The sequence below is a fragment of the Rattus norvegicus genome, chromosome 1 (genome assembly GCF_021556685.1).
Source record: "Rattus norvegicus strain SHRSP/BbbUtx chromosome 1, alternate assembly SHRSP_T2T, whole genome shotgun sequence".
Taxonomy (NCBI): domain Eukaryota; kingdom Metazoa; phylum Chordata; class Mammalia; order Rodentia; family Muridae; genus Rattus; species Rattus norvegicus.
In genome coordinates this window covers 199,039,574-199,066,210 of record NC_141534.1, presented here as the reverse complement: position 1 = coordinate 199,066,210, position 26,637 = coordinate 199,039,574, and the positions used below count along the sequence as shown (strand labels likewise).

The window sequence follows — 26,637 nt, the reverse complement described above, 5'->3', positions numbered from 1 at the left end:
GTGTGCTGCTGCAAAAAGCTTTACTTCTTGGCATAGATTTAAGCAGTTAGAACAGGTACATCATAATTGGCAGTCATCCAGCTCTTATTCATCACCCCACCAAATGTCCCTTGTAAGGAGGAAAGCAGAACATATAGTCTAGGAAACAATTCTCAACTGCAAACAATAGTTTAGAAAACTGCAGTTATACTGCCAGACTTGTGGGCACCAGGTATGCATTCAACATTTACCTTTGTTTTAATAAAGTTTAAACTTTATATTTATGGCCCTCAGAATAATATGGAAACTTTTGTAACCATTCTATAATTTCTTTCATTTCTTGTTCGATATTAATTTTTCTTTTCCTTCTAGTTAACTCCTGATAAGTTTTTTCAACTTGTTGGAACTTATCCATGATCTTTCCAAAAGAGTCACTATTATTCTGAATCATGCTAAACAAAACTTTCCCAAAAGGGGGAAAAGGCTTTTCTGGAACAGTCATGTTCTTAACAGCTGCAATTAATTTCTCTCCTATTTGCTGGGAACTAATGGGTGCAGCAGGTAAATTCATCGCAGCCGTTGAGTTCATCAGGATCATGATGGTGTAAGACGTTTCCGTCTCTGAACTTTCAGTTCCTGAGACATCTAAAGGTATATGACCATCTTCCCACACTGCTATATTCTTAAAATCAGATATTGTTGACAGGCTTAAAGTTGCTAAGATCACCAAGGCTAGAACACAGAAGGCACCTCCACCGCAAGCGTAGACCCTGGTCATCATCTTTCTGTAGGGAGACGGCCAGGGCCCTCCAGGAGGCCAAGCCGTTCCAGGCACCTGTCTCTGTTCTGGATAGAAACGAAGCACAAGAGCTTCAGGTCACACAGACTCCACTGGAGTGAGTGTGGCATCCGGTGACAGGCTAGTTGCCTCAAGTCTCCAAGTGAGAAAAAAATTTACAATAAAGGACATTCATAACCATTGCCATCACCAATTAAAGGTACAGGAGCATTTTGATTATTGTGTGCTTAAAGTACATAAAGACCATATTAGAGAGTAATTAAGAATATAAACATTTCAGAAATTGACTTGAAAAATAAAGCATTCTACTAAGAAGGGAATACTGATTGTGAAGATTTTTGTGTCCACCATTGCCATGTCAGAGTCCCTCATTTGTGCCACAAAAGCAAGGTGGCATGGCGCCAACATCCTTAAAGAGGCTACAGTTGTCACAACACTGGAGGGGACGACAAGGATCAGCAATGATGGGCTTGCCCCGGATCATCTTCTCAGAGACCGCCTTGGTTGGATCCATACAGCTTTCCACTTCCCTTGCGCATCTTAAGAAAAGACACACAAAACAAGCTTACAGTTTTTCTTCCCACTGAGCTTCTTACAACGATGAGGGCTATGTGAGAAAGTCCAGGGTGGGAGCCCATCATACATGTGACACCAGCCTTGGGTTAAAGCTCTCTGCTCCTTTCCCATCTTTTCCTCTCCTACAGTTGCTATGCGTGTGAGACCAGGACACCATTACAAATGAAGGAGAGTGAATTGTACCCCAGTGGCTGCTACAGACCCAGGAAGTGTGGAGATGATGGAGAAGGCACAGCAGTTGGCTGGGCTCAGCTCTGGCCCCTACAATCTAAGTCCCTAGTAAGGGACACCATCTCTTGTCTGACCTACATCCCTGTCAGCTGTCCTCCATGGACTCTATTCTCTTGGCCCACTTCACTCTTCCCAATGAGCGTGGGAACAGGTGAGCTTCCCAGTGAGCAGAGAAGAGCTCACTCTGGCCAAGCTCTGTGTGAGTAGGAGACAGCCCATTCCCAAGGCATCCTCTGGCTTCTCCAGTCTACATATAGTACTGAGTACAGAAAGGATGTCCGGCATCCTGATAAGTAACTGAAGGTTCACTCCTGTGTCTAAGTGACAGAAAAGTGATGCTGGCACCTATGCTGTCCAGGCTGAGAGCAGTTGACTTAGGGGCTCACAACCCCAAGCTAGGAGAACCCCCAAACTTCTGTGTCCACTTGCCCTCACTCTCAAACCTGACAGTGGCTCTTGACTTTCCCCTACAAAGGCAGTAAGAAGTGACCCAGCTCCAGCAGAGGGCCCCAGTGTTGTCCCCTCAGACTCCCACTACTCACTTCAGGGCCTTGGATATTTTCAGGTAAAGACAGAAGACGACAGTTATCAGTACAATTGCAGCTATCAGCAAAGTGCTAGCGATACCAATCATAACTTTCGTCCTCAAGTCGAACATCTCTCACATCTGGCAAAGAAGTTCAAACAGTTCAAGTGGCTTCACTCCCAAAGAGCCACTTGGCCATCCCCCTCCCCCAAATTTCTTCAGTGAAAAAGAAAGGACCTAACGTATAGATTTATGGAATTCTTCAGGGTGGCCCGAGCTGACCTCAGGTGAGTAGGAGGGTGTGTTTGTGGTTGAAAAGGGACTTGGTTGTAAAATCCATTTATCAGGCAGTGAGAGGCCCTTGAAGAACAAACAAACCTGCACTGGGGCCTCTCCACAAGCCTTATGAAGTGTGCGCACAGAGAATCAAGTACGTTGGGTTAGACCTTTATGGATTCAGGGAATGGTTCTTCAAAATGTTATTGCCCAAAACTGCTTAGAAGGTACACAACTCTATTTTGAAAGTGGTGCTTTTAGGGGGTGGGTGGGGGACCTGGAAAACAGACAAACTAAGTTTTGCTCTCAGTATTTAAAAGATTTGAATGCTTCTAGCCAACCCCTTGCCAAGGCTGCGACAGAGGCTTGCACAGACCATGAACCAGTGTTCTCAGGAGTCTCTTATGGCTCAGTCTGTCTTCTAGCAGGCTATGTGCCTCCCTGCTAAACCTTAATCCTCCCACAGAATCCTCCTCTTCTGGACTAAGCAATAGGCTTAGTCTAGCATCTGAAGCCAGGAAACAGCAAGCCCAGAGAGGACAGAAAACAATATGACTACAAAACCAAGTCATCTGTCCAGCATTAAATTAAGGATAATTATTTAAACACACACACACACACACACACACACACACACACACACACACACACACACACCTGTGATTTGAGAAAGAAGGATCCAAATAAACACACCTGTTAGATCAGTTAAGATATGGGCCGATGGGCCTCACTGTTGGAGGTCTGAGGTCTACCAGGGATGCTAGCACCAAGCCAGCCTGTGTGACATCAACCCACAGCCCCACCTCCTCAGAATTCCAAATTCCATTTGGACTTTTGTGTTCCAAGAAATACAAATACTATTTTGGACCACTTAAAGTCCACCATTTGAGAGTCTGTTGATCAAAAACTGGTTAACTTTCAATTATTTCCAAAGACAATGGTGGATCGAGGTGTTTGAACATCCTTACATGATTGGCAGTGTTTCAGCTGTACAGTGAAACAATGTAAATCTCTTCACTACCAAGATTCAAGCCCACTTTCAGTGACACTGGCAGAGTCTCACCCTACATGGTTGAACAAATGACAGAGAGGACACCTATTTTAGACAGATTTGTGCTGTATGATTTTTTTCCCCTTGACTTCTTTTCCAGGAACTATTTATTTTTAAAGGATTTATTTATTTATTATGTATACAATGTTCTCCCTGCATGTATGCCTGCAGGCCAGAAGAGGGCATCAGATCTCATTACAGATGGTTGTGAGCCACCATGTGGTTGTTGGGATTTGAACTCACAACCTCTGGAAGAACGGCCAGTGCTCTTAACCTGCCGAGCCATCTCTCCAGCCTTATTTATTTATTTATTTATTTATTTATTTATTTATTTATTTATTTACTAATTTTAACCTAAGGTGACCTCAGAAAAAGCTCCACACCCCCTATTAGGATACTTACCCTCTCAGCTTTGTTCAGATGCAGATTTCTTTCCAGGAACATAAGTTATTTCTTTGGTGAGAAAGTTCAGTTTCCAGAGGGATCAAGTTACCTGAGACAAGTTTTGAGCCTGATGTTACACTTGTCACCTAGCAATAGACACCCAATTACACATCTCAGCTGAAAGGAAAAAATTAAGAAAATGCATTTAAGGAAATTCTCTCTCCATATATCTATATATCTATATCTATCTATCTATATCATGCATATAACATAAAATAACTAAAACAGTGTCAAGACTTGAGGCAATCTTTTTACTGTCAGCCCTGTGAAGTTAAAGTTATGTACTTCTGACATACAATGGCGAAGAGTATACATCTTTCCCACTTTCAGACTGGACATCCAGGAGTTCAAACGCTTTAGCTAACCATCCCGTAGCCCCAGAAAATATGATAATGTCTCTCTGGAACTCTTACATGTTGCCGGCTCTTGGAGGGTTTCTGCTGCTGGTAAACTCAGCTGTCCGTGTGCGTTAGGGAAGGGCTGTTGGCCCTGACTGTAGTCTATAGCTGTCTTCTGTAGAGTTGCTGATTCTCAGTTCATTCAGATTCTTGATGTGAGCATGGGAATGGCCCAAGCTCTTCCCACAATTGGAACAAACAGAAAGTCCTGGACTTACTTCTACCCTTTGTCTGGATACCTGCAGTTGGCCCATCTTCCAGTTAGCGGATTCTTTCTCCTGCATGCTCAAATTGACTATCAAGTTCTGCTTAGTGTTATTTATGATAGGTCCCAACTCCATAACTTCTACCTGGCTTTTCATTATAGTTCTCTTTTTATAAGTATTCTTTATGATACATATTTTCTCTTAGTTCTTTAGATGTGGCTTTCTTTGAACATAATTTTTAAATGGCCAAATTAAATCTTTTTCAAAGTAGGGCCAAAGTCTTACTTGGTCTTTTCAAATAACATCTTGATTGATAGTTCTTTTTTTTTTTTTTTTTTTTTTGTGGATTCTACTTTTCAAAGATTTATAGTCAGTTTTGAAAACTAGATTATTTGTTTGTTTACTTCTTTTTGATTTTTCAAGACAAGATTTCTCTGTGTAGCCCTAGCTGTCCTGGAATTCACTCTGGAACTCACTCCATAGACCAGTTTGAGGCTGGCCTCGAACTGCCTCTGCCTCCTGAGCACCGGGATTAAAAGCATGTGCCACCACCTCCCAGCCTGAAAAGCAGATATTTTAAGTGGTACAACATGGCATCTTCTGTGTTCCCAGGACTGCCGTTGCTGCTGTTGGATTATGTAGTTTCTTTAGTGACTTGCCCAGCTGATTCTCTAACAGCTGTGTCCTTTGTTGTATGTGGACACTGATTTGCCCAGAGGTGGTTAATATTTAGACAAAAGTTTCCTTAAATTCTTGGAACAACAACAAAATCTCCCAGTCTTTGCTGAGAGGCTCAGTGTACCTTTGGGTCATGCCTGCAGCACCGAGCCAGACAGCTGAGAACCATGTCTCAGCCCCTTCTTCCAAAGGAAGGGCCTCCAACATCCTCCAGTAGCTTAGGGCTAGCTCACACTTTTCTAGGAGTGTTTATAATCCTACTTAGGCACACGACTTTATACATATGCATGGCCTTTAGACTCCCAGGAATATGTCAGTTATCTGAAAGCCATAGCATTTGGGAATCAAGGTGTCAGGTTCAAAGGGAACTCCTTTCCCTCCAAATTTCAAAAGGCAGAAGGGTCAGATGACTATCTATGGGGCCTGTTACCATACCTAAGCACATCCTGGCCTCAAGAACCCCTCATTGTCACAAGTACCTGTTACATACTTTGAAGTTCACGCTAGCATCCTAGCTCTTCTCACCTCCTCCCCTACCCTCAATTCCCCCCTTCCAGATGCCTCTGCTTGTTTTCTCTCTTATTTACAATAAAAACCTTCTTCCCCTGAATCACATGGAGTGATCAGGTCATCAGCTTATACACTAGGAATAATTGTCACTCAACTTTCCCTTCAGTCTTATTTTTGTCAACAAGCTGGAGTCATCTGAGAAGAGGGAACATCCAGTTGAGAAAATGCCTCTATCAGATTGGCCTGTAGACAAGCTTGGGGAGGGCGCTTACTTGATAGATGATTGATATGGGAGGTCCCATCCCACTGTGAACTCTGCCATCTCTGGGCAGGTGATCTGAGTTTTATAAAAAGTGGAGTGATCCATGGGGAGTAAGCCAGTAAACAATGTTCTTCCATGGTCTCTGCTTCGGTTCCTGTCTCCATGTTTCTGTCTTAAGTTCCTTCCTCGGTATCCTTTGGTAATGGGTTACAACCTGTAAGCTAAGTAAATATTTTTCTCTCTTAAGTTGCTTTTGGTCAGTGTTTTGTCACAACAAAAGAAGAGAAAACTAGGACAGCAGCCAAGGTTTTTGTTTTCCTCAAGCTTACAGTTCCAGGCACAGATTTCTTCTTGTGGAGTACACCTCAACTCCAATCAGAAAGCAGTTGTTACCTCTGTCCTCTCCCCATAATGGTCATGCCACTATTGCTCAAGTGGCTACATGGGGCCTGGCAGGTTAGTATTATAGTATTCAGGGTTCATTGATCTCTTTTCTACCCATGAGGCCTACAAAGCACCTTCAGGCCCTTGCAAGGTAGCCATTAGGGGAAAAAAAGTTTTCCTGTCAGTTCCAACTTGGTTTCTCTATGTTCTGAAAGTAAAGCCTGTGGTATCTTTAGCTATAGAGGCTTACAATCCAATTATGGTGCCCAACCAAGAGTGTTTCTCTTTGACTGAGTATTCCATGCATGGCATTAAGACTTTTCATTTAATAAGCTATGTTTTCTGGGAGTAGCACTATCTACCCGTGCTACATATGTTTCAACTTTGTACTTCCTTAAAATGTTACATATTTAATATTTTAGAGTTATTTTGTGTTAGTGTTTCGCCTGCATGTATGTATGTATTCCTGATGTCCATGTAGGTTTGAGGAGGGCATAGGTTTCTCTGGAACTGGAGATATAGATGGTTGTGAGCTGCCATGTGGGTGCTGGGAGTAGAACCTGGGTCCTCTGCAAACACAAGAGCAACAAGTGCTCTTAACTCCCTAGCTCCTCTAAAATTACATTTTAAAAATTAACGACATAGTGGGTTTCTACAAGAACTTTGATGTGGCCTTAGTTTTCATTAACCAACCCCTCATCCTCTGCTCTCCCTCATTCACCTGCCCCCCCCAATCCCTGCCTTTAACTCTCAATATCCTTCCCCCTATTTTAATATCATGTGTTCTACCATTACTCCCCTCCATTCGGATGCTTCTCTCCTCTCTCCTGGGCCCTTTCTGACTACTGGGACATATGTACTTGAAATGAAACACACAGATCTTAATATATCAAGCTAGGATCCAGATATGAGAGAGAATGCAGTTGATCTTTCTGGGCCTCGGCTATATCACCAGTGCTTTTCCAATTCCATCTATTCTCTTGCACATTCTATTTCATCTTCCTTTGCAGCTGAGAACTACTGCATGTGTGCTGTATTTTCATTATTCCATCATCAGTGGACGAACATCTAAGCTGATCCCACTTCCTGGCTCTTGTGAATGTAGAGTTTCTTAGGCCTGAAAAGGTTGACATAGTCACTGCTATTCTTGGCCTCAGGTTTTTCCCAGAGCAGCAAGGACTAACCTGTTGCATTGGCCTCTCTGGATTGGAATACCTTGAGGACAGAGAAATACGATTAAAGCATGTGTCTTACGTGTGTCAGTTCTTTGGGATCTTTTTATCTTAACCATAAAGGATGATATGACGCCAATGGGTTTATGATTGAGTTCTCTTACATGACCCCATATTTGGGTAGCTAAAATACAAAGTCTAGTCAGTTTTCTATTATTGGCTTTTTAGATAAATGAACATTCTAAGACATTGGCTTTCTCACCTTACGTCTTTTTTTAAAGTCCAATTTTACTTTCGATTAGCAGTCAAATTCTAAGTTTCTCTGGGAGAAATAGAGTCTAAAAAGGGAAATTAGGAGTTACACATATTCAGATATGTTTGGGCAAGTTGTGATGAGGCTTGTTTGAGCATGGAACGGAATTCAGAACTCTGTGAAAGAAAGCTGGTATCTAGAGAGTTGATGTCACACAGCATGTGTCCCAGACTAGGCGAGATGTAAGAGCTAACAATGGCTGTCCATTCCAGCAGGCCGCCCTTCTGAAAGTAAGCTCTTCAAACTTAGACCTCAATAATTTCAATTTTCTTTCTGTCTTGAGTAACATTTTAAATCCTTTTAAAATGTCACATGTTACATATGAATACTACGTATCTTGATCATATTCTACCCCTCTGCCTTTCATCTCCCATACCCAGAAATCCCCCTCACATCTCTTTCCTACCCTCTTGTCGTCTTTTCTTTTATAATCTACTGAGTTCAATAAGCGACACCTATGTGCACATAGGTGTGGAGCCATCCACCATGGCTTGGGCAAGCTTGTAGTGGTCATGTCCCAAAGATAATTGAGTCTCTTTTCCCAGAAACCCCCAATAGCTGTTCTCCAGGCACGGGGCCTCAGGAGGCCCCACCCTGTAAATGCTGAGATTTTAACTGGCTCCATCTTATGTAGATTATCACAGCTGCCATGAAACCATGGCCACAAGACAGCATCACACAGTGGTCTTCGTGCCACATCCTCTGACTCTTATTTTCTTTCCGCTTCCTTTCCACAATGTTTCCTGAGCCTTAGGATCTAAAGTTGATAATATTTGTCCCATCTATGCCTTACCACTCAAGTCACTTATTCTTAGCACTCTAAACAGTTATGAGTGTAGCCATTAACTACTGCCCACTGCAAAAAGAACCTACTCTGGCCGGAGTGGAGGCCAGCATTGACCTATGGGTATAAATATGAATATTAAAAGGCAGCTTAACATAACCATTTAGCAAAGTAAGAGTATGGGTTCCCTCCTAAAGCCTAGATAGACTTCCTCAGTCAAGTTTTTTTTTAAACCAGGATTATATTATCAGACATGGTTTCCCTCTAGTGGAGCAAGCCTCAGATTCAGTCAGAAAGTAATGGGTTACCCCCACCCTATGCCCCAAACAGTAATGCTACTATTGCCTCATACATACTACCCAAGGTACATACTGCCGGGCAGGTTAGTGTTGTAGCACACAGGGTCCAGCATTGAGGAAGACCTCTGATCTCTCGTTTCCCCTATGAGTTTGTACAACACGTTGTGTCCCTATGAAAGCTAATCATCAGGAGAAACTTTCCTGATCACTGCGACATCGATTTCTCTGTTGTGCCACCAAAGTGTGGTGTCTTCAGCAAGAAGGTCTTATCATCTAGTTACGATGGATAGCAAAGAACATTAGAATTCCTTGGTTTTTTTTTTTTTTTTTTTTTTTTTTTTTTTTTTTTTTTTTTTGGTGTTTCTGGGGCCTCCCTGACCAGTAAGTCCTAGGGAGTTAATCCATGATTGGCATTGTTTCTTAAGGTTTATTTTGTTCATCTAATTGCTGTCTAATTGTATTAGTATTGGCTTCCACCCAGCAGTGAAGAATCAGAAAGCAGTAAGTGGGCTTTGGTGGCCAGAACATCTCCGTCACCCCCCACTCACTTTCCCTCTGAGAGTGTCAGAGTTAAGTTTAAGGAAGTTAATTATTCCAAATGAGAAATGTTGAAGATTCGGGTCTTAGAAGAAAAGAAAAAAAGGGATGGTTTTCAATACTCGAATTTCCACCCCCAACCCTGCTGCCCAGAACACACTGCAATTACACAATGGCTCTTCCAGCTTCTCAGACTGGAGTTCTGGCTTAGAAGTGGTCGTTCTTTAATGAGGCCTTTGAAGCTCACGCTCAGGGGGCAGAGACTTGTGACTCTGAATATGAGCAGAATTCAGGAGGCCCAGACGAGTGTGCAGGAAGCAACTGCTAGTTCCAGGGTAGGCCCATCTATTACCGAGCGTGTCTTAACTCCTGCCTGTGTGTCTCCTCCACTGCCTCTCCTTCTGTCTTCAGACTGCCCTTTGGCTTTCACTGCCTGTGAATTATACATTTGAAAATTTTCCTTCTAACCTACCTTGGGCCAGGTAAGACCTGGTTTGCAGGTGTCTGTGTTTGAGGTTCGTTTCCCTCTTACTGAAGGGAGTATGTGGAGGCTGCTATGGGTGTGTGGGAGGGACGCCACATTCACTGCTTCTCTACTTCTCTGCCCAGGTATGTTTAGTTCTTTTGACCTCCGGACGATAATCATGATCGTCATTGGTAGTGGGATCCTGGCAGCCATGTTTCTACTGACAGGAGTTGTGCTCTGTCTTTACTCCAAAATAGCCAGGGCTCTGAATCCATCTGGGTAAGAATGAACAATAACCCCTCTCATGGGGCACTGGGGCCCTCTGCTGGAGCTGGGTCACTTCTTACTGCCTTTGTAGGGGAAAGTCAAGAGCCACTGTCAGGTTTGAGAGTGAGGGCAAGTGGACACAGAAGTTTGAGGGTTCTCCTAGCTTGGGGTTGTGAGCCCCTAAGTCAACTGCTCTCAGCCTGGACAGCATAGGTGCCAGCATCACTTTTCTGTCACTTAGACACGGGAGTGAACCTTCAGTTACTTATCAGAGTCCTGCCAGACATCCTTTCTGTCCTCAGTACTGTAGACTGGAGAAGCCAGAGGATGCCTTGGGAATGGGCTGTCTCCTACTCACACAGAGCTTGGCCAGAGTGAGCTCTTCTCTGCTCACTGGGAAGCTCACCTGTTCCCACGCTCATTGGGAAGAGTGAAGTGGGCCAAGAGAATAGAGTCCATGGAGGACAGCTGACAGGGATGTAGGTCAGACAAGAGATGGTGTCCCTTACTAGGGACTTAGATTGTAGGGGCCAGAGCTGAGCCCAGCCAACTGCTGTGCCTTCTCCATCATCTCCACACTTCCTGGGCCTGTAGCAGCCACTGGGGTACAATTCACTCTCCTTCACTTATAATGGTGTCCTGGTCTCACACGCATAGCAACTGTAGGAGAGGAAAAGATGGGAAAGGAGCAGAGAGCTTTAACCCAAGGCTGGTGTCACATGTATGATGGGCTCCCACCCTGGACTTTCTCACATAGCCCTCATCGTTGTAAGAAGCTCAGTGGGAAGGAAAACTCTAAACTTGTTTTGCGTGTCTTTTCTTAAGAACTGGAAAGGAGTTAGACGATCAACTCTGTTCTGATCCGTGCAAGACCACCCAGGATCAGATCATCCGGGTCAACAGCCTCAATGCTGACACTTGCCGTCCCTTCCACGGCAGCACAATTGGTCTTGAGAACTGCCAGCCCCTCCAGTGTTTCAGTGCATGTGGCACGTATGAAGGCGCTAACTCCCTGACACCTTGCCTTTGTAACACAAAGGAAGGACTCTGACACGACACTGGCGGATAAAAGGAAATCTTCACCATCAGTATTTCAATTTCTTAGTACAATATTTTCTTACTCAAGCCAATTTCTATTGTGTTATAAATGTCGTGTACTATCTAACATGGTATTTATGTACTTTTGTATAAATGTACAATAATGAAAACAATCTCTGCCTCTCTCGTGTTTCTTAATTATATTTATTATACTACTACGTGTATTCCAGGCAAGGACCAAACTCAGTCACTCAAGTTCTCGAGAATGGGAGGGTTGCATGGGCACCAAGTCAGTCTTGGGCAAAACTGCAGGTGCAAGCTGACAGACCACCACTGCAGAGACAGCTTGCAGCATTTCTCTCCCTCAGATTTTTCTTTTTCTCTCAGGTTTTTCTCTTTCTTTTTCCTGTCTCAGTTCACCTCCATCTTTTATTGGTTGCACACTTCCTTGTTATACAATAATTTATAATCAAAAGCCCTTTCATTATTTTCCTCAAGCCCATTATGTTTCTTGAAAAAAGTATGTCACCAGAAATCACAATACACATACAAAGTCACAGTTCAGTGTCTGCTAAAGCAAGTTATACATTAACTTTTTTTTTCACATTCAGCTGTTGTTTATTGCCAATGATTTGTACTCAAAATTATGCATCCCGTTCATGTGCTGGCCCCAAAGCAGGCCAGACCCACCATAAGTTAGCTTTGCCCACAGCACAACTTGTGCTTTAGAAAATTCTAAATGATAAATAACAAAGACTTTCAATCTTTACCTTTTCTGATCTTTGCAGAAACTTAGCACAAACTCACAAAACTCATGTCTAGGTATAAATGGTACTATTCTCTTCTCTTTTGCTTTTCTCCTTCTAGTTCTGTTTTATTAAAGACACTATCATAGTTCTTTCTCACTCTCTCTGCATTTTGAGGCTGTTGTAACACAATGTTTTCTTCCTTACACCTAGACCCATGGTATGTATATGATAACTATCACCCCTCCTATGCAGTTCTCTTTTCTGTGCTTTAGACTTTATAATCAAAAAGTTACTAGGAAATATTTCCTACACAACACATTTCTCAGAGTCGCCCAGAGAGTTCATGCTTTCTGTATTAGTAATTTACACATGCTGCTTGAAATGCCTACTGAGAAACACTTCCATCCTCTGCCTCCCTGGCACCTAATAATGACCAGGCCCTTAAAATTAATTAAAATGCTTCTCTCTGGTTCTGAGTATGTTTTAGTATACCATATACACCCAGGATGTCCACACATCTTAGTAATAGATATGAGGCATATATACATAATATGAATTCTACCAATGTTTTAGGGAAAATGAAGGTTGAGGTTTGCTTCTCCAATTCTAACATCATTTTCTTTAAAACTATTGGCCTGTGAGGAGATCGATTAATGTCTGCTGTTATCTAAAACTCATTCTAATAATATGCAGATTTAATCCATCATGTGTACATAGATAATCAATCAGGCATAGCCTATTTATTAAATAAAACACACTCTGCACAAAATGTTAAATCCTCAGAACTTACACTGTGGAAGAAGAGAACCAACCCCACTAGGTGTCCTCTAACCTTCGCAAGTGCATCATTGTACATTTTCATACACTCCCATATAAAAATGATTTTTCAAAAAGAAAGTCAGATATATGATGTATACACAGCCTGACTCTCAACATCTGGTTCTCTCTTGGGCTACATTAGTGTGTGTCTGAACTGACAGTTTGGAGAAACTGGAATCTGATATCCACCAGCGATGACCTCAGCAACAGATGCACCAGTCCAGGAAATAATGAAGCTTTCACATACAGTTTCTTTGTCTATTTCTTCTTTAATTCCACTCAGGCTCCCAGCCTCTTACGATGCTCTGACCCACATTCAGGGCAAGGCATTCTCCGGTACCTCTCGCCATCTTCCACGTAAATACCTTCACATATATGCCACAGGTGTACATTACTAACTCCCTAACCAATTCTCAGTCCAGTCCTGCTGACAATAGTAATCCATCACGACACATGGCCATTCAGGTACACAGGGAATTTAAAGCACAAATGCCTTATTTGTCCATCAATAACTGGGAGCATAAGAAAAGTATGAGGTATATATATTCATAAAGTACCATTCAGATATCCTAAAAGAATGGAATGCTGCCCTTTAAAAAAAACTGTATGCAATCTCAGAGCATTACATTAAGGCAAAGAAGCCAGACACTCATCACACATGTTCTTTCACATACATGGAAACAATTTTAGAAGGACCTGAATATAGAACAGTCATTTGAGGGGGCTATAATCAATTGGGCAAAATGCAAGGGAAAACTGGCTAGATAGAATCTTTACAAGGTGGTCCTTGTCATTGCAGATGTGTGCACATATGGGTAAGACAGAATAAGTCTCGTGAATTTGTATGATTAAGGCATATGCACCTATTGTAAAAATAGGCATAAACTATGCTTCACAGGTCACAATCAAAGTGGAAAGCACATGGAAAGAGGAGTCTACCCTCTCCTTCCTCTGGGACTAATATACCTTTTCAAATAATTCGATAATTTCCTCATTCAAAGAAATAAATTAATTGAAATATCTCAAGTAGATTGTTAAACAATTTCAAGTGTCATTTAACAGCTACGCAAACTAATTACAGGAACATTAGCTATCTGGAAATGCCACAAACCTGCTCCCCTATGTCTATGTCTGCCCTAAGACCTTCATGGGAACTTTTGGTTTTTCTCTTTGTCATCAGTTTTAGCAGTTGGATTTTATTTTCTGTAGGACAAATGTAAGTTGCAGTAGAGAAGCTTTATAGGACCACTGAGTTAATTCTACTGTGTGCTACCAAATCTATCTAAGAGTGTTACTGTCAGCTTCTCTGATTCTGACCAGGGGCCTGATAATTCAATATTTACCACCTTGTAATGTCTGCAATTCACCAAACCGCTCAGAGCTCACTTAATGGTTAAGGGACATGGAGTCTCGCGTATACCAAACGAAAGAATGACAAATGAGATGATGGGCCAATTTATATTATAATTTTTGGTAGTGTAAGGCATGTTTTGTGCATGTCACATGACATGATCACCGCTAATCTTCTTCATTATCCTCGGAGAACAAAAAATGAAGACATGATTCGATAGCTGCCAAGTCCTGTTGTTGATTTTCTGTCTCAAGTTTCTTCTTCAGGCTTTGCATTTCATTTTCCAATTTGTTTTGCTCAATAGCATCAAGAACTTTGTGCTCATCCTCAAGAACTTGGACATTCTTTAGAAACTGATCAGATACAGTTTTTGCTTCATCAATGGTCGCTCTCTGCGCCATCATAGCATTGTACATAGTCCCTGCACGTTGGTTGGATGAATTAACAAAACTGTCGTCTTCTTGTCCGACTTTCATCACATCCTTTTCCCATTGTTGGAACAAAGGCTCAAACATCATAGAATATTTGGAACGAAGCATCTTCCTTTCCCTTTGTTGTGTTTTAAAAATACGCACAAGCTTTTCATTCAGGGTGTCGATAGAAGTTTTTACATCTTGGCAATACTGTTTTCTCTTTGCAAGGTGAGACTTTTTAGGGTCACCGTGAAGTTCTCGTGTCATCTTCAGAGCAGACCCCCTTGCCTGCTGATCGTCTTGGTCTGATGAAGAACTGTCCTCATCACTGATCTCAATCACATGCTTTTCTGCTGGTCTGGGGGGAAAATTGTGATGGACAACATCATCATCAGATTGAGAATCCGAAGACTCCCTCGGGCGCTTCGCAGTTTTGCTTGTAGCCTTCTTCCCCTTGTATGGCATGTCTTCTTGTGCGAAGGTTTGAGCCCTAACCCCTAGTGAACAGCTCCTACCACATTCCCTTTCCGGCCTCTCTCTCCTCAGGCAGCCTGTGGTGCCTTGTGCGGAATTCTTTTCATACATTAACTTTTAACTCTCAGGAAAGCTTCTAAATCATAAGTCATCTGGGCGTAGACATGCAGTTCAGCATCAGCCTAAGAACAGAAAGATGCTGAACAGGTAGGGTAGTGTTAATGTTTTTAACTTGCCTCAATTTGCAGAATCTCTTTATTAAGCTCATCCAAATATCTACTTGTACAATGCTTTTCAAGCTCTTTTCCATTTGTAATATTAATTCCTCTTGCAGCTTCCCTCAGGGTTCCTTCACAAGCCTGAATTCTATCTCTTAGAACTTGTACCCTAGTTTTCCTTAGGCAGACAATGCCAGGGCGTCAAATCAGTAACGTTCCAGTCTTTCCAGGAAGGTCAATTCACTAACCCAGTGCCCTCTCCTGGGGTCCAAACTCAACCTTTTATCTTTTTTTCTTTTATTGGATTTTTAAATTTACATTTCAAATGTTATTCCCTTTCCTGGTTTCCCGGACATAAGCTTCCTATCCCATCCTGCTCCCCTTCTTTTATAAGGGTGTTCCCCTCCCCATCCACCTCCCCTTCCTGCCCACCCCAACATTACCCTACACTGGAGGGTTCAGCCTTGACAGGACCAAGGAATTTTCCTTCCATTGGTGCCCAACAAGGCCATCTCCTGCTACGTATACAGCTGGAGCTACGGGTCAGTCCATGTATAGTCTTTGGGTAGTGGTTTAGTCCCTGGGAGCCCTGTTTGGTTGGCATTGTTGCTCTTATGGGATTGCAAGCCCCTTCAGCTCTTTCAATCCTTTCTCTAATTCTTCCAATGGGAGTCCTATTCTTAGTTCAATGGTTTGCTCCTAGCATTCGCCTCTGTATTTGACATGCTCTGATTGTGCCTCAGGAGACATTTATATCCGGCTCCTGTCAGCATGCACTTCTTAGCTGTAAATATATATATGCTGTATACCCACATGGGGCAGGCTCTGAATGGCCATTCCTTCAGTCTCTGCTCCAAACTTTGTCTCCATATCCCCTCCTATGAATATTTTTGTTCCCTCTTTTAAGAAAGATTGCAGCATCCGCATTTTGCTTATCCTTCTTGAGCTTCTTTTGGTCTGTGGATTGTATCTTGGGTAATTCAAGCTTTTGGGCTAATATCCACTTATCAGGGAGTGCATATTATGTGTGTTTTTCTGTGATTGAGTTACCTCATTCAGGATGATATTTTCTAGATCTAGGTTTGCCTATGAATTTCATGAAGTCATTGTTTTTGATAGCTGAGTAGTACTCCATTGTGTAGATGTAACATATTTTCTGTATCCATTCTTCTGTTGAAGGCCATCTGGGTTCTTTCCAGCTTCTGGCTATTATAAATAAGGCTGCTATGAACATAGTGGAGCATGTGTCTTTGTTGTATGTTGGAGCATCTTTTGGATATATGCCCAGGAGAAGTATAACTGGGTCCCCAGGTAGTGGAATGTCCAATTTTCTGAGGAACCTCTAGACTGATTTCCAGAGTGGTTGTACCAGTTTGCAATCCCATCAACAATGGAGGAATGTTCCTCTTTCTCCACATCCTCGCCAGCACCTGCTGTCACCTGAGTTTTTGATCTTAGCCATTTTGATTGTTGTGAGGTGGAATCTCAGGGTTGTTTTGATTTGCATTTCCCTGATGACTAAGGATGTTGAGCATTTCTTTAGGTACTTCTCAGCCATTCGATATTCCTCAGCTGAGAATTCTTTGTTTAGCTCTGTACCCCATTTTTAATAGGGTTATTTGACTCTCTGGAGTCTAACTTCTTGAGTTCTTTGTATATTTTGGGTAATAACCCTCTCTCAGATGTAGGCTTGGTAAAGATCTTTTCCCAATCTGTTGGTTGCTATTTTGTCCTAATGACAGTATCTTTTGCCTTGCAGAAGCTTTGCAGTTTTATGATGTCCTGTTTGTCAATTCTTGATCTTAGAGCATAAGCCATTGGTGTTTTCTTCAGGAAAAATTTCCCAGTGCCCATGTGTTCAAGACTCTTCCCCACTTTTTCTTCTATTAATTTGAATGTATCTGGTTTGAGGTGGAAGTCCTTGTTCCACTTGGACTTAAGCTTTGTACAAGGCAATAAAATGAATCCATTTGCATTCTTCTACATGTTGACCTCCAGTTGAATCAGCACTATTTGTTGAAAATGCTATCTTTTTTTATTGGATGGTTTTAGCTCCTTTGTCAAAGATCAAGTGACCATAGGTGTGTGGGTTCATTTCTGGGTCTGCAATTCTATTCCATTTATTTACCTGCCTGTCTCTGTACCAATACCGTACGTACACTGTTTATCACTATTGCTCTGTAATACTGCTTGAGGTCAGGGATGGTGATTTCCTCCAGAAGTTCTTTTATTGTTGAGGATAGTTTTCACTATCCCAGGCCTTTTATCTTTTTTATTATACATATATCTTCCTATTTTCCCCAATAATATTTCTGAATCAAATTCTCTATTATTAGAGATCTCCCCTTGTGGGGGTTCTCACCACTGCTCATTAGTTCAGTAGACCCAGCTATTTCTTCCTCTTTCTTGTCCCTTGTATTTTTTATGGACATCCCTGTGTTTAGTGACCCAGGCCTAGTGTTCCTCTTTCTTGGGGTCTTCAATTTTCTTAACTACTAAAACTTCAGGTTTCTCAAATGTATTTCTGCTTCAAAAATTTCCTGCTTCGAATATTTCCTGGTACAACTTAATCATCATGAGTTGGCTAAGATTTCTCAAAGAACAATTAAGGCAGTCAGCCTCCGCATCCAGAACCCATTGTCCCGTTATGCCTGGGTTGGCTGCTTGAATGGCCAGGACCAGAGTAGTTTATTGCTATAGACATCAGAGCCATTTCCTTCTCTGCCCTCCATCCCTTTCTCAGATATATGTATTTTTTACCGAAGTTGTATTTCAGGACAAATATGGTATAGAAAAAGCAAAACAGACATGCATACAAGGAAAAGCAGCACCATCTGTATGCTGGAACGTCAGAGATGCATTATTCAGGTTGACAGTGCTCCCACAGCTGAAACTGTTGTCATGCAACTGCATTTGCAAACATGCCACACCTGACATATTTCCTACTATGAGATTTAGGCAAGCAGGGACGCAATATGATTTTAGTAAAAGTAGGAAAAAGAGTACAAAATATAAGAGCCCTGCACTCTTCCAGCCCCAGATGGAAAAGGTAAGTCAACTTCAGGGCACTTCCAACTGGAGCAGCAGTTAAGTGTGGGAAACTGGAGTAATGGCAGTGGTTCTTTTGAGAGCTTGTTCCTCCTCAATCCAGCTTGTCACTCACTGGGAGAGAGTGGGTGCATCCTGGTGGCCTATCTCTTGGTTTACACTGGCTGACATTTAAGATTGGACAGACCTTGGTGGCTTCTAAAGAAAGGGAACATGGAGCATAAGGAGGCCTACCTATAATCCAACCTGGGAGCTGGGGGTGGGGAGGATCCCACGCTCCAGGTCATTAGCAACTACACAGTGAGTTTTAGCCAATAATATAATATATACATATATAAATAATATATATATATAAATTATATATATACACACACACATATATATATATACATATACATACACACACACACATATATATATATATACATATATATATATATATATTAATGTGTGTTAGCAGATTTCCCCACTGCCAACCACTCAGATTGCACATCTGGTCAGAAGCAGATCACTTATACTGACCAGTGCCGATTCGGCAGATAAAGTCAACTATACCAAAAATCTGTAACCTAAGACCAAAGCCCAGGTTCCCTTTGTTACCCCCCAGGCAACAGATCACACCTTTCTCTTCTTTCTCTTCTTTGTACTAGGCATCTGTAGCCCTTTCATAGGACAGATGTTTCTCCCTTAATGGCCACGAATTTCCTCTCCTTAGCTAGACCTGTGAACCCCACAAATATAGTTAATATAAAGAGCCATTATCTAGTGACAGACTGTTGCCTACTAAAGGGAATTAAAGTGGAAAAACAAATGCAGGGAGCAGCTGCTTCCTAGAGGTGGACAACATGTTGGGGGGCTACAGCTGGGGACCCTGTTGCTCTTCAGAAACCATCTTGCATGCCTGCTCTCATATGCTAACACTCAGTCCACCTCCATGCTGGGTTCCCCAGTGGGCACTGTCCCAGGATTCTCAAGGTAAAAGAATCTCCAGATGATATGGAGAGGCCTGTGGCAGCATGTCCTTACCCAAGGAACTAGGTCTAGTTTGGGTATTAGAAGGGACATGAGGCAGGTGGGACAAGGTATTTTGAGGACTTTCATGTTAGGCAGTAGGTCAGAGCATGCATAGGGCTTTTAGAACCTTTGATCCAGATTGCATTTCAACTTCACTTTGGGAAACCCCATGACCTCTCCCAGCCATCAGTTACTTTTATTCAGAGTGACACTTGTGTAGGGACTAGATGGCTCAGTGAGAGAAGGTCCTCCCGACCCCAAAGAAACCATGACTCATGGCAATGGCACAAAACAGGCTTCTCACCTACTTGGACCCCAGGTATTCTTCGTGTCTACCATGCCCCTTCCCAGGGTGACTACAAAGCTGTCACATGACCAGGGACAGGGGAGTGAGGAGATGCTAGTCCTGGGAAGGAGGAGTGATTGAGGTAAGGCCCAAAACCATCATATACAAACATAGCTGATTTTGAATACTTCTTAGTAATTTGAAGGATCCACACACAAGTATCCCACCCACTACTCAACATCAATACTATGTCCCTGCTTCATCTGCGGGTCCTTGTGTAGATAGGAATCCAGGAGAGTTGTGTAGGATCTGGAGGGCTTCCAAGCTCCTAGTGAAAACCACTCCAGTACCATTGGGGTCACATTGTTGCTGCAACCTAGGGAGTGGGACTAACCCCTGATCCAGGGCTCAACAGGAATGGATACCCTAGGGGAACATTTGAGGATACCCTTCCCAAGTCATAGTCCAGGGATGAATGAGGAAGCCTGGGTTTCAGAGACTTGGGATCAACATGGAAGAGTGGTTACCATTCTAGGTGATCTTGCCTCATCTTGACCTTCAAAGAACTTCTGGGTGATTCCTAGGGTCTTGGTTACTTTTCTGCTGCTAGGTATGACACCATGACCAAGGTAACCTATAGAAGCTTGGGACTTACCATTTTAGAGAATGAGTCAGTGACCATCATGGTGGGGAGCATGGCTGCCAGCAGGCAGCCAGGCAAGGCAATGAAGCCATAGCTGTTTACATCTGATCCACAAGCATGGGGCAGAAGGCCCACCCCTAGAGGCACACTTCCTCTAACAAGGCCACATCTCATAATCCTTCCTAAACAGTCCTATCAGCTGGGGACCAAGAATTCAATTACATGAGTCTATGGAACCATTCTCATTGTAACCACTATACCTAGAACTGGCCAATCACTGAAAAGTTCCATGAAATTAGAACAAGACTGAGTTTCTCTCTGCCACACAGGTCTGTCTCCATCAACTGTTGCCTGAACAGTTGGTCTCCCTTTCCCCTTCCCTCTCCTTCACACATAGTCAGTTTATAGAAGTTCCTGTACCAAGGGCCTTTACACACACACACACACACACACACACACACACACACACACACACACACACACACTTTTATCTTAAACAAAATTCAAATAAGATACACAATTGTTTCCCTCTTTTTGTATTTGCTTCCATTTCATTTTCTCGAGATGCCTTTCCTTTGTCCTAATTTGCATCCTTTCCCACCCAAGGCTGCCATATTCTATCTAATCTTCCTGTAGCACACTCAGCACCCTTGCCCCTATATGAATTATGATTAATTCATTATCTGTTTTCCCTCACTTAGATCGAAGGTTTCAGTCTATGAGTCTTGTACTCTGTATTCCAGCATCCTAGGACAGTGAGCAATGACAACTCACTTTATTTAATGAGTAAATAAGTGAAAGAATGAATGAATGGGCAGTCCCTTTCACATGCACACTCTTCTCCTTAGCCTCATGTTGGACACCAGGACTACTATCTCTGAGGGAATCAGTTCCATCCATGTTTGCCTCTTCAGAGAGACAGGGGTCAAGAATCCTCGAAGGGTTGCAGGGAGGCCTGATCTACATTGTCTTTTCTTCCACATCGTTGTCTTTCCCCTACCCCTTGGGTCAGCCTCCTGTAGGCATCTGAGGGCCCAGATGGGTCCAAGATTTGCTACCCTTTGGCTTCCTGAGCTTCGGATCCTGGAGCAGTGCTCCTTCATTCAGAATCTGCACAGACAGGGTCAAGGCTCAAGTTTAGAGCAGTTTCAAGGTGATAGGAGCTCTATGTAGCTGCTGAGCTCTGTGCAGAATTGGGCTGGCTGGCCCATAGCCCTTTGAGGAGCGACCTGGAAGGGTGAGTGCTGTACCAGGAACTGCTGGCCAGGATACAGCTCCACAGCTGTGGAGCTCTCACCAGCACCACCCTTGGTGTGGCCAAACCGACACGTTTCCCTAGACACCAGGAAGCCGACAAAACTCAGAAAACTATAAAAAGCCTGAGGGCTCTGAGGCACCCTGCCAAGATGGAGGTCACTGGAAGGCTGTTCATTTGGGCCATTTTAGCTGTCTCCTGTAGGGCACAGCTCAATTCTACAGCAGCTGAAGGTAAGAAAATTGAACCAGATTCTTTGACTCAAACAAAAAAGGCTTCCATGTCCGCCACTGCTCTTAACACAGAGAATAACTCACCCTTGTGCTCTCTGGACTTAATAGTCATCTCATTAAGGACCATATGGCCATGGTCACTGAAATTAAAAAGGGGGACATACAATTTTGTTTTTAATGCATATCTTAGGAAAATAATCCTAAAGCTATATAACTACATGACTAGATACTGGCCTAATTTTTTTAAAAGTAAGTTTCAGTTGCTGATTTTTTTTAAAAGGGCAAATCAATGGCAGAGAAATAATCTGTTAAGCTATAAAAGATTACATCTACAAGAAATGGGTCTCTGTTAAGAAGGAAAATGCCTAAGGTTTTAAAATATGATAGTGTTTATGTCTAGAACTACGCACAGAACTTCTTTAAAGTCAAAAAGAGAGGAGAAAAGGAAAAGACAGTTGAATTTGCAGAAGGTTTTAATAAAGATGTCCCTGGGTGGTTGGGACTGTGCCACCTCTTCTGTTCCCTTTGCTTTCTTTTCCTGATGAATACAGACCTAGTTATTGTTAGGTAAAGATAGACAGTTCCTTCATCAGTCATGGGTGAAAGAGAACTTATGAAGGCTTGTTTCTAAGTACACAGGGGTTTTATTGGTCTGTTTTGGAAAATGTGTCTGTTCTTGTCCTTGCTGGACAAAGACAGAGAGACAAAGACAGAGACAGACAGACAGACAGACAGACAGACAGACAGACAGGGAGGGGGGAGAGAGGGAGGGAGAGAGAAAGAGAGGAGAGGAGAGAAAAGAATCAGGGTCTTTCTACAAATCTTTGGCTGGCCTTTCTGTACAGGAGCCTCCTCCCTCAGCCTTCCAAATGCTGCACTCACTAATGTATGTCTCCACATCTTTCTTTCCCCATTTTTTATTGGGTTCCAGGTCTTTAATTTTTTTCTTTTTACATTTATTTATTGTGTGTGCTCAAGCACGCGTGTACTCACATATTACAGTACTCATGAAGGTCAAGGATCACTTCCTGTAGTTGGCTTTCTCCTCCTCCCGTGTGGGTTCTGTGGACTGGATATGTGTCGTCAGCCTTGGCGACGAATACCTTTACCCACTGAGCCATCTCGCTGGGCCCATCCTTTTTGTCCAATACTTTTTTTTTTTATTATTTAAAACATCTTTTTTTGAGTCAGAGTTTCCATGTGTAGCCCTGGTTGTCCTTTCTTTCTTTCTTTCTTTTTTTTTTTTTTCGGAGCTGGGGACTGAACCCAGGACCTTGTGCTTGCTAGGCAAGCGCTCTACCACTGAGCCAAATCCCCAACCCCGCTCTGGTTGTCCTGTAACTCCTCTGTAGACCAGGCTGGCCTGGAGCTCACAAAGATCTGCCTGCCTCTGCCTCCTGAGTGCTGGAATCAAAGGTGAGTGCCGCCACTGCCCAGCTGACCTATTTTGATCATATTCTTCCCTTCCTCCAAGTCCTCCCAGAGCCTCTTCTCCTCCCTATCCACCCCACTTTAAGTTCTTTCTCACAACAACCCTTAAGCCCAACACAACAACGAAGTCCTAAAAACCTAGAAAACAAAATCCATCAACACCCTAAAGGAGAGAAAGCTGTAATCAAATAAAAGCACACAAAAAAGTGTGGAGTCCGTTATATGTTGGTCAATTACTTCCCCTTCCTGTGGGAGGTTGAGTCCTAGTGCCTGCTGGGAGTCAGGGACTGCTCCTTTCCTCAGTGCCAACTATGCCATCTACCAGGCAGACCAAGATGCACGGCCAGTCTGGGAGGGGCCAATCTGGGAGAGACCCACAAGGCTCTGATCCTAAATCTCAATGCTGATGAGAACTGCACTTGGACCATAGAGAGACCTGAAAACAGGAGCATCAGAATCATCTTCTCCCACATCCAGTAAGTAGAGGCTTCAGTTTCTCCAGGAGGGAGCTAGCTGACTCTTGCCATGTTGGGGTAGGAGAAGAGCTCTCTGCAGAGGGAACTCAGCTGCTTCTGTAGGCTGATGCGATCCCCATGATGATGACAACAGTTATGGCCACTGGTCATCACCAAAGTCTGGCATGCAAAAATCTGGGTCACACAGGCCATTGTTAGAGCTACAGACACAGGAAGTTTGATAGCATATGGAGGTTCATCAAGAAGTGTTCACACCGATCAAGGTTGGTACCCAGCTATTGATTACTAGACTATAGGTCTTAAAATCTTAAACTCTGACTCCAAATTCTGGTCTATATTAGAGCCATCATGGAAGTTTCCTAGGCAGTTAGATTGGAGTCTTGGAGGATGGGGGCTAGCCTTGACAGTTTTTGAAGTTTTATTTTAAAAACTGCATACATTTATACATATATTTATGATGTCTTAACCATGCCACACTAAGATCTGAGACTCTGTACTACAAAGCTTCAGGACTTCATAAGATCTGCCCCAGCTGCATCAGGCGTGACCTGATAAGAAAGTTCAGAGAAGCCACTTTCTGGACCGAGGCCACTAATAATAGATTAAAGAAGGCAATGGGATCACAGCATGCTTGCTCCAGGACTCCGGTTCTTTAAATCTGTGGTTCTTGGTCGCAGCCTGATTCACCTAGAGGGTTCATCAAAGTGCACAAGCTGGCCCAGTCAGGGTCTATACTAATTTAAATAAGATAGGTGGAGCCTGAAAATCTGCATAAGAAACACTCTCAAGTGACTCTGATCTTGCCAATGTTCCAGCTACTGAACTTGGAGAACCAGGGCTCTGTAATGCAGAAGCTGGAATTGACTGACCTTCAGTGAAAGGCAAACTCACTGACTTCCTGGAACACTAGAAACCTACACCCCCATACACATACACACACACACACACACACACACACACACACATATATAGAGGGGGAGAGAGAGAGAGAGAGAGCGCGCGCTCAGGATTGTAGTAAGAGCAAAACTCTGTAGAAAGAAGTCATTTATTTGTTGGGGTGACATCTTGTGTATGAAGCCCATGAAAGGTGCATCACACTAAGATGGCCAAGTACAAAACCTTGTACAGAAGAGGGACCTGAGGTCAAGCACGGCTAAGTCCCTGGTCCAAAGCTAAATGTCAGGGAAGTGCTTAAGGTGGAAGGGAGTGCTGGGGATTTAGCTCAGTGGTAGAGCACTTGCCTAGGAAGCGCAAGGCCCTGGGTTCGGTCCCCAGCTCCGAAAAAAAGAACCAAAAAAAAAAAAAAAAAGAAAAAGAAAAAGAAAAAGATGAAGAGGGGCTGGGGATTTAGCTCAGTGGTAGAGCGCTTACCTAGGAAGCGCAAGGCCCTGGGTTCGGTCCCCAGCTCCGAAAAAAAAAAAAAAAGAACCAAAAAAAAAAAAAAAAGGTGGAAGGGAGTTCAGGTTCTCAAAGCCATCTTGGACACAGATCCTCTACGGACATTTTGAAAGAGCCTGATGGTGTGCACAGAAAATAGAAATCCCAAGCTGCCCTGTTCAGTGCAGGGCATTGGACCGTCCTCCAGAATGAGCATATGGTGGGGAGGAAGAGGCAGCTGGGGGATGTCCATGGGAGGGTGGCCATGGAGGAGGAGTTGCTTTTTCAGCAAGCTTGGATACCAAATATCAGTGAGGCGGATTCTAAATTAGAAAGATCTATACTAATTAGTCACCATGCAGTCTCAGGGAACAGGGGCGATGGGGGGAAGAGGAAGAGGAAGAGGAGGAGGAGGAGGGGGAAGAGGAAGAGGAAGAAGAAGAGGAGGAGGAGGAGGAGGAAGAGGAAGAAGAGGAGGAGGAAGAAGAGGAGGAGGAGGAGGAGGAAGAGGAATATAGTTTTGGATTCTAGGCCTATTTCTGTTCATTTACTAAGTATCAAGTGCTGCGCGTTAGTTCACTGAGCCCATTAAGGTTGTGGTTTGATTGATCTTGAAGAGGGATGGAGCTCACGACTGATTTAAATGAACCAGATTGCTCCCACTTAATAAACTGCTGTGCTAATACGAACAGGGAACGATGCCTTTTAAAAGCCACTTCGCTGGTGGCTCTTCTCCAACCACAGGTGTGTTCTGTTCCCAGGTTGGATCCAGACAGTCGGTGTGAAAATGAAAGCATTAAGGTGTTTGATGGACGCTCCACCAGTGGGCCTCTGCTAGGGGAGGCCTGCAGCAAAAATGACTTCGTGCCTGTGTTTGAGTCATCGGCCAATTCACTGACGTTTCAGATAGTCACTGACTGGACAAGGGTTCAAAGGAGTGTCTTTATCTTCTACTATTTCTTTTCCTCTGGTACCAGTAAGTTGTCCATGACCCTTTCCCCTGCCCTCTGTGAGCACTGGTTACACCAGCTCCTGATGGGGACATGGTGTTCTTGAGTCTGTTCCCTCATAGCAATAGCTGGTGAAAAGGCTATTCTCCAGGGCCGTGCACAGAAGAGTCACGGGTTCAGTCACCTTTGAAATCTGATTCTTTGGTTCTGGGGAAGCTCCTGATGCTCTTCCTCCTCTAACCAGTCCCAAAGCTCACCACACAGCCACAGGTTGACAAGCACTGTGTCTGAGCCCAAAGGACTCTGTTTAGCCTGTTTTGTAACCTGCTGCTTTCATTAGATGTGGGTTGAGGCTCTTGAGCTTTTGTGCTTATCAAGTTCTGGGAGGGGGGTGATTCTGACAACCAAGCAAATGTGGGTGAGACTGAGCCAGTTTGGGGGCAGTCAGGTGCTACACAATTCTATGTAGTTGGCCCCCAATCCCAATTCCCCTCAGCTAGAATGCCATGGACTTGAGCCAGCAGGTTCATAAGGAGAACTTCACTCTGGTTTTCTAGAAGAGCTGATCTTAACACAGATATCTTGTGCTACAGAATCAACAAGGTAGAGACATCAAGCTCTTCCAGAGCTGGACCCAGGCTACCTCCTCACACCTGACATGGAGACCCTACTTAACATGGGTCCTGTGTGCCAGCCAACCTAAA

The 26,637-nt window shown here is 43.3% G+C and overlaps 4 protein-coding genes across 9 annotated transcripts in view; 2 read left to right on the top strand and 2 right to left on the bottom strand.

Moving 5' to 3' along the window:
* Cuzd1 (CUB and zona pellucida-like domains 1) overlaps positions 1 to 26,637 on the top strand; it is a 36,173-nt gene that overhangs the window by 1,685 nt on the left and 7,851 nt on the right. The window contains exons 1-3 of one of the 4 annotated variants that reach the window (NM_054005.2): positions 21,365 to 21,699; positions 23,456 to 23,606; positions 25,745 to 25,959. In NM_054005.2, the coding sequence (NP_446457.2) occupies positions 21,618 to 21,699; positions 23,456 to 23,606; positions 25,745 to 25,959 (448 nt within the window). In that variant the 5' untranslated portion in view covers positions 21,365 to 21,617. Of the gene's footprint in view, positions 1 to 21,364; positions 21,700 to 23,433; positions 23,607 to 25,744; positions 25,960 to 26,637 lie in introns of those variants that run through there. The other 3 variants (XM_087586480.1, XM_087586529.1, XM_087586587.1) reach the window with 3 other exon arrangements.
* Positions 2 to 9,136, bottom strand: Fam24a (family with sequence similarity 24, member A). Of its 3 annotated transcripts, XM_087582996.1 has the most exons (5): positions 8,962 to 9,136; positions 7,755 to 7,830; positions 3,841 to 3,999; positions 2,128 to 2,252; positions 2 to 1,317 (listed from the first exon to the last, which is right to left on the bottom strand). In XM_087582996.1, exons 4-5 carry the CDS (start codon positions 2,241 to 2,243, stop codon positions 1,137 to 1,139), a joined length of 297 nt encoding a protein of 98 aa, XP_087439122.1. In that variant the 5' UTR covers positions 2,244 to 2,252; positions 3,841 to 3,999; positions 7,755 to 7,830; positions 8,962 to 9,136; the 3' UTR covers positions 2 to 1,136. The 3 variants fall into 3 exon arrangements, with proteins under 3 accessions (XP_087439122.1, XP_087439124.1, NP_001102628.1); XM_087582998.1 differs by lacking the exons at positions 3,841 to 3,999; positions 7,755 to 7,830; positions 8,962 to 9,136 and adding an exon at positions 3,045 to 3,133; NM_001109158.1 differs by lacking the exons at positions 3,841 to 3,999; positions 7,755 to 7,830; positions 8,962 to 9,136 and adding an exon at positions 3,081 to 3,182 and having other exon boundaries at positions 974 to 1,317.
* On the top strand, positions 7,957 to 11,369 carry Fam24b (family with sequence similarity 24 member B). The gene is made up of 3 exons (NM_001396453.1): positions 7,957 to 8,035; positions 10,035 to 10,170; positions 10,984 to 11,369. The coding sequence occupies exons 2-3, from the start codon at positions 10,037 to 10,039 to the stop codon at positions 11,207 to 11,209; spliced, it is 360 nt and encodes a 119-aa protein (NP_001383382.1). The 5' UTR covers positions 7,957 to 8,035; positions 10,035 to 10,036; the 3' UTR covers positions 11,210 to 11,369.
* On the bottom strand, positions 14,209 to 15,089 carry Sycp3l1 (synaptonemal complex protein 3 like 1). The gene has a single exon (XM_087610380.1). The coding sequence runs from the start codon at positions 14,991 to 14,993 to the stop codon at positions 14,283 to 14,285; it is 711 nt and encodes a 236-aa protein (XP_087466506.1). The 5' UTR covers positions 14,994 to 15,089; the 3' UTR covers positions 14,209 to 14,282.

Excerpts from the sequence above, each read along its gene's own strand:
- Fam24b (NM_001396453.1), top strand. The coding sequence starts at position 10,037 with ATGTTTAGTTCTTTTGACCTCCGGACGATAATCATGATCGTCATTGGT. Across the intron at positions 10,171-10,983 it reads AGGGCTCTGAATCCATCTGG|AACTGGAAAGGAGTTAGACG; the intron begins GTAAGAATGAAC and ends TCTTTTCTTAAG.
- Fam24a (XM_087582996.1), bottom strand. The coding sequence starts at position 2,243 with ATGTTCGACTTGAGGACGAAAGTTATGATTGGTATCGCTAGCACTTTG. Across the intron at positions 1,318-2,127 it reads AAAATATCCAAGGCCCTGAA|ATGCGCAAGGGAAGTGGAAA; the intron begins GTGAGTAGTGGG and ends TCTTTTCTTAAG.
- Sycp3l1 (XM_087610380.1), bottom strand. The coding sequence starts at position 14,993 with ATGCCATACAAGGGGAAGAAGGCTACAAGCAAAACTGCGAAGCGCCCG.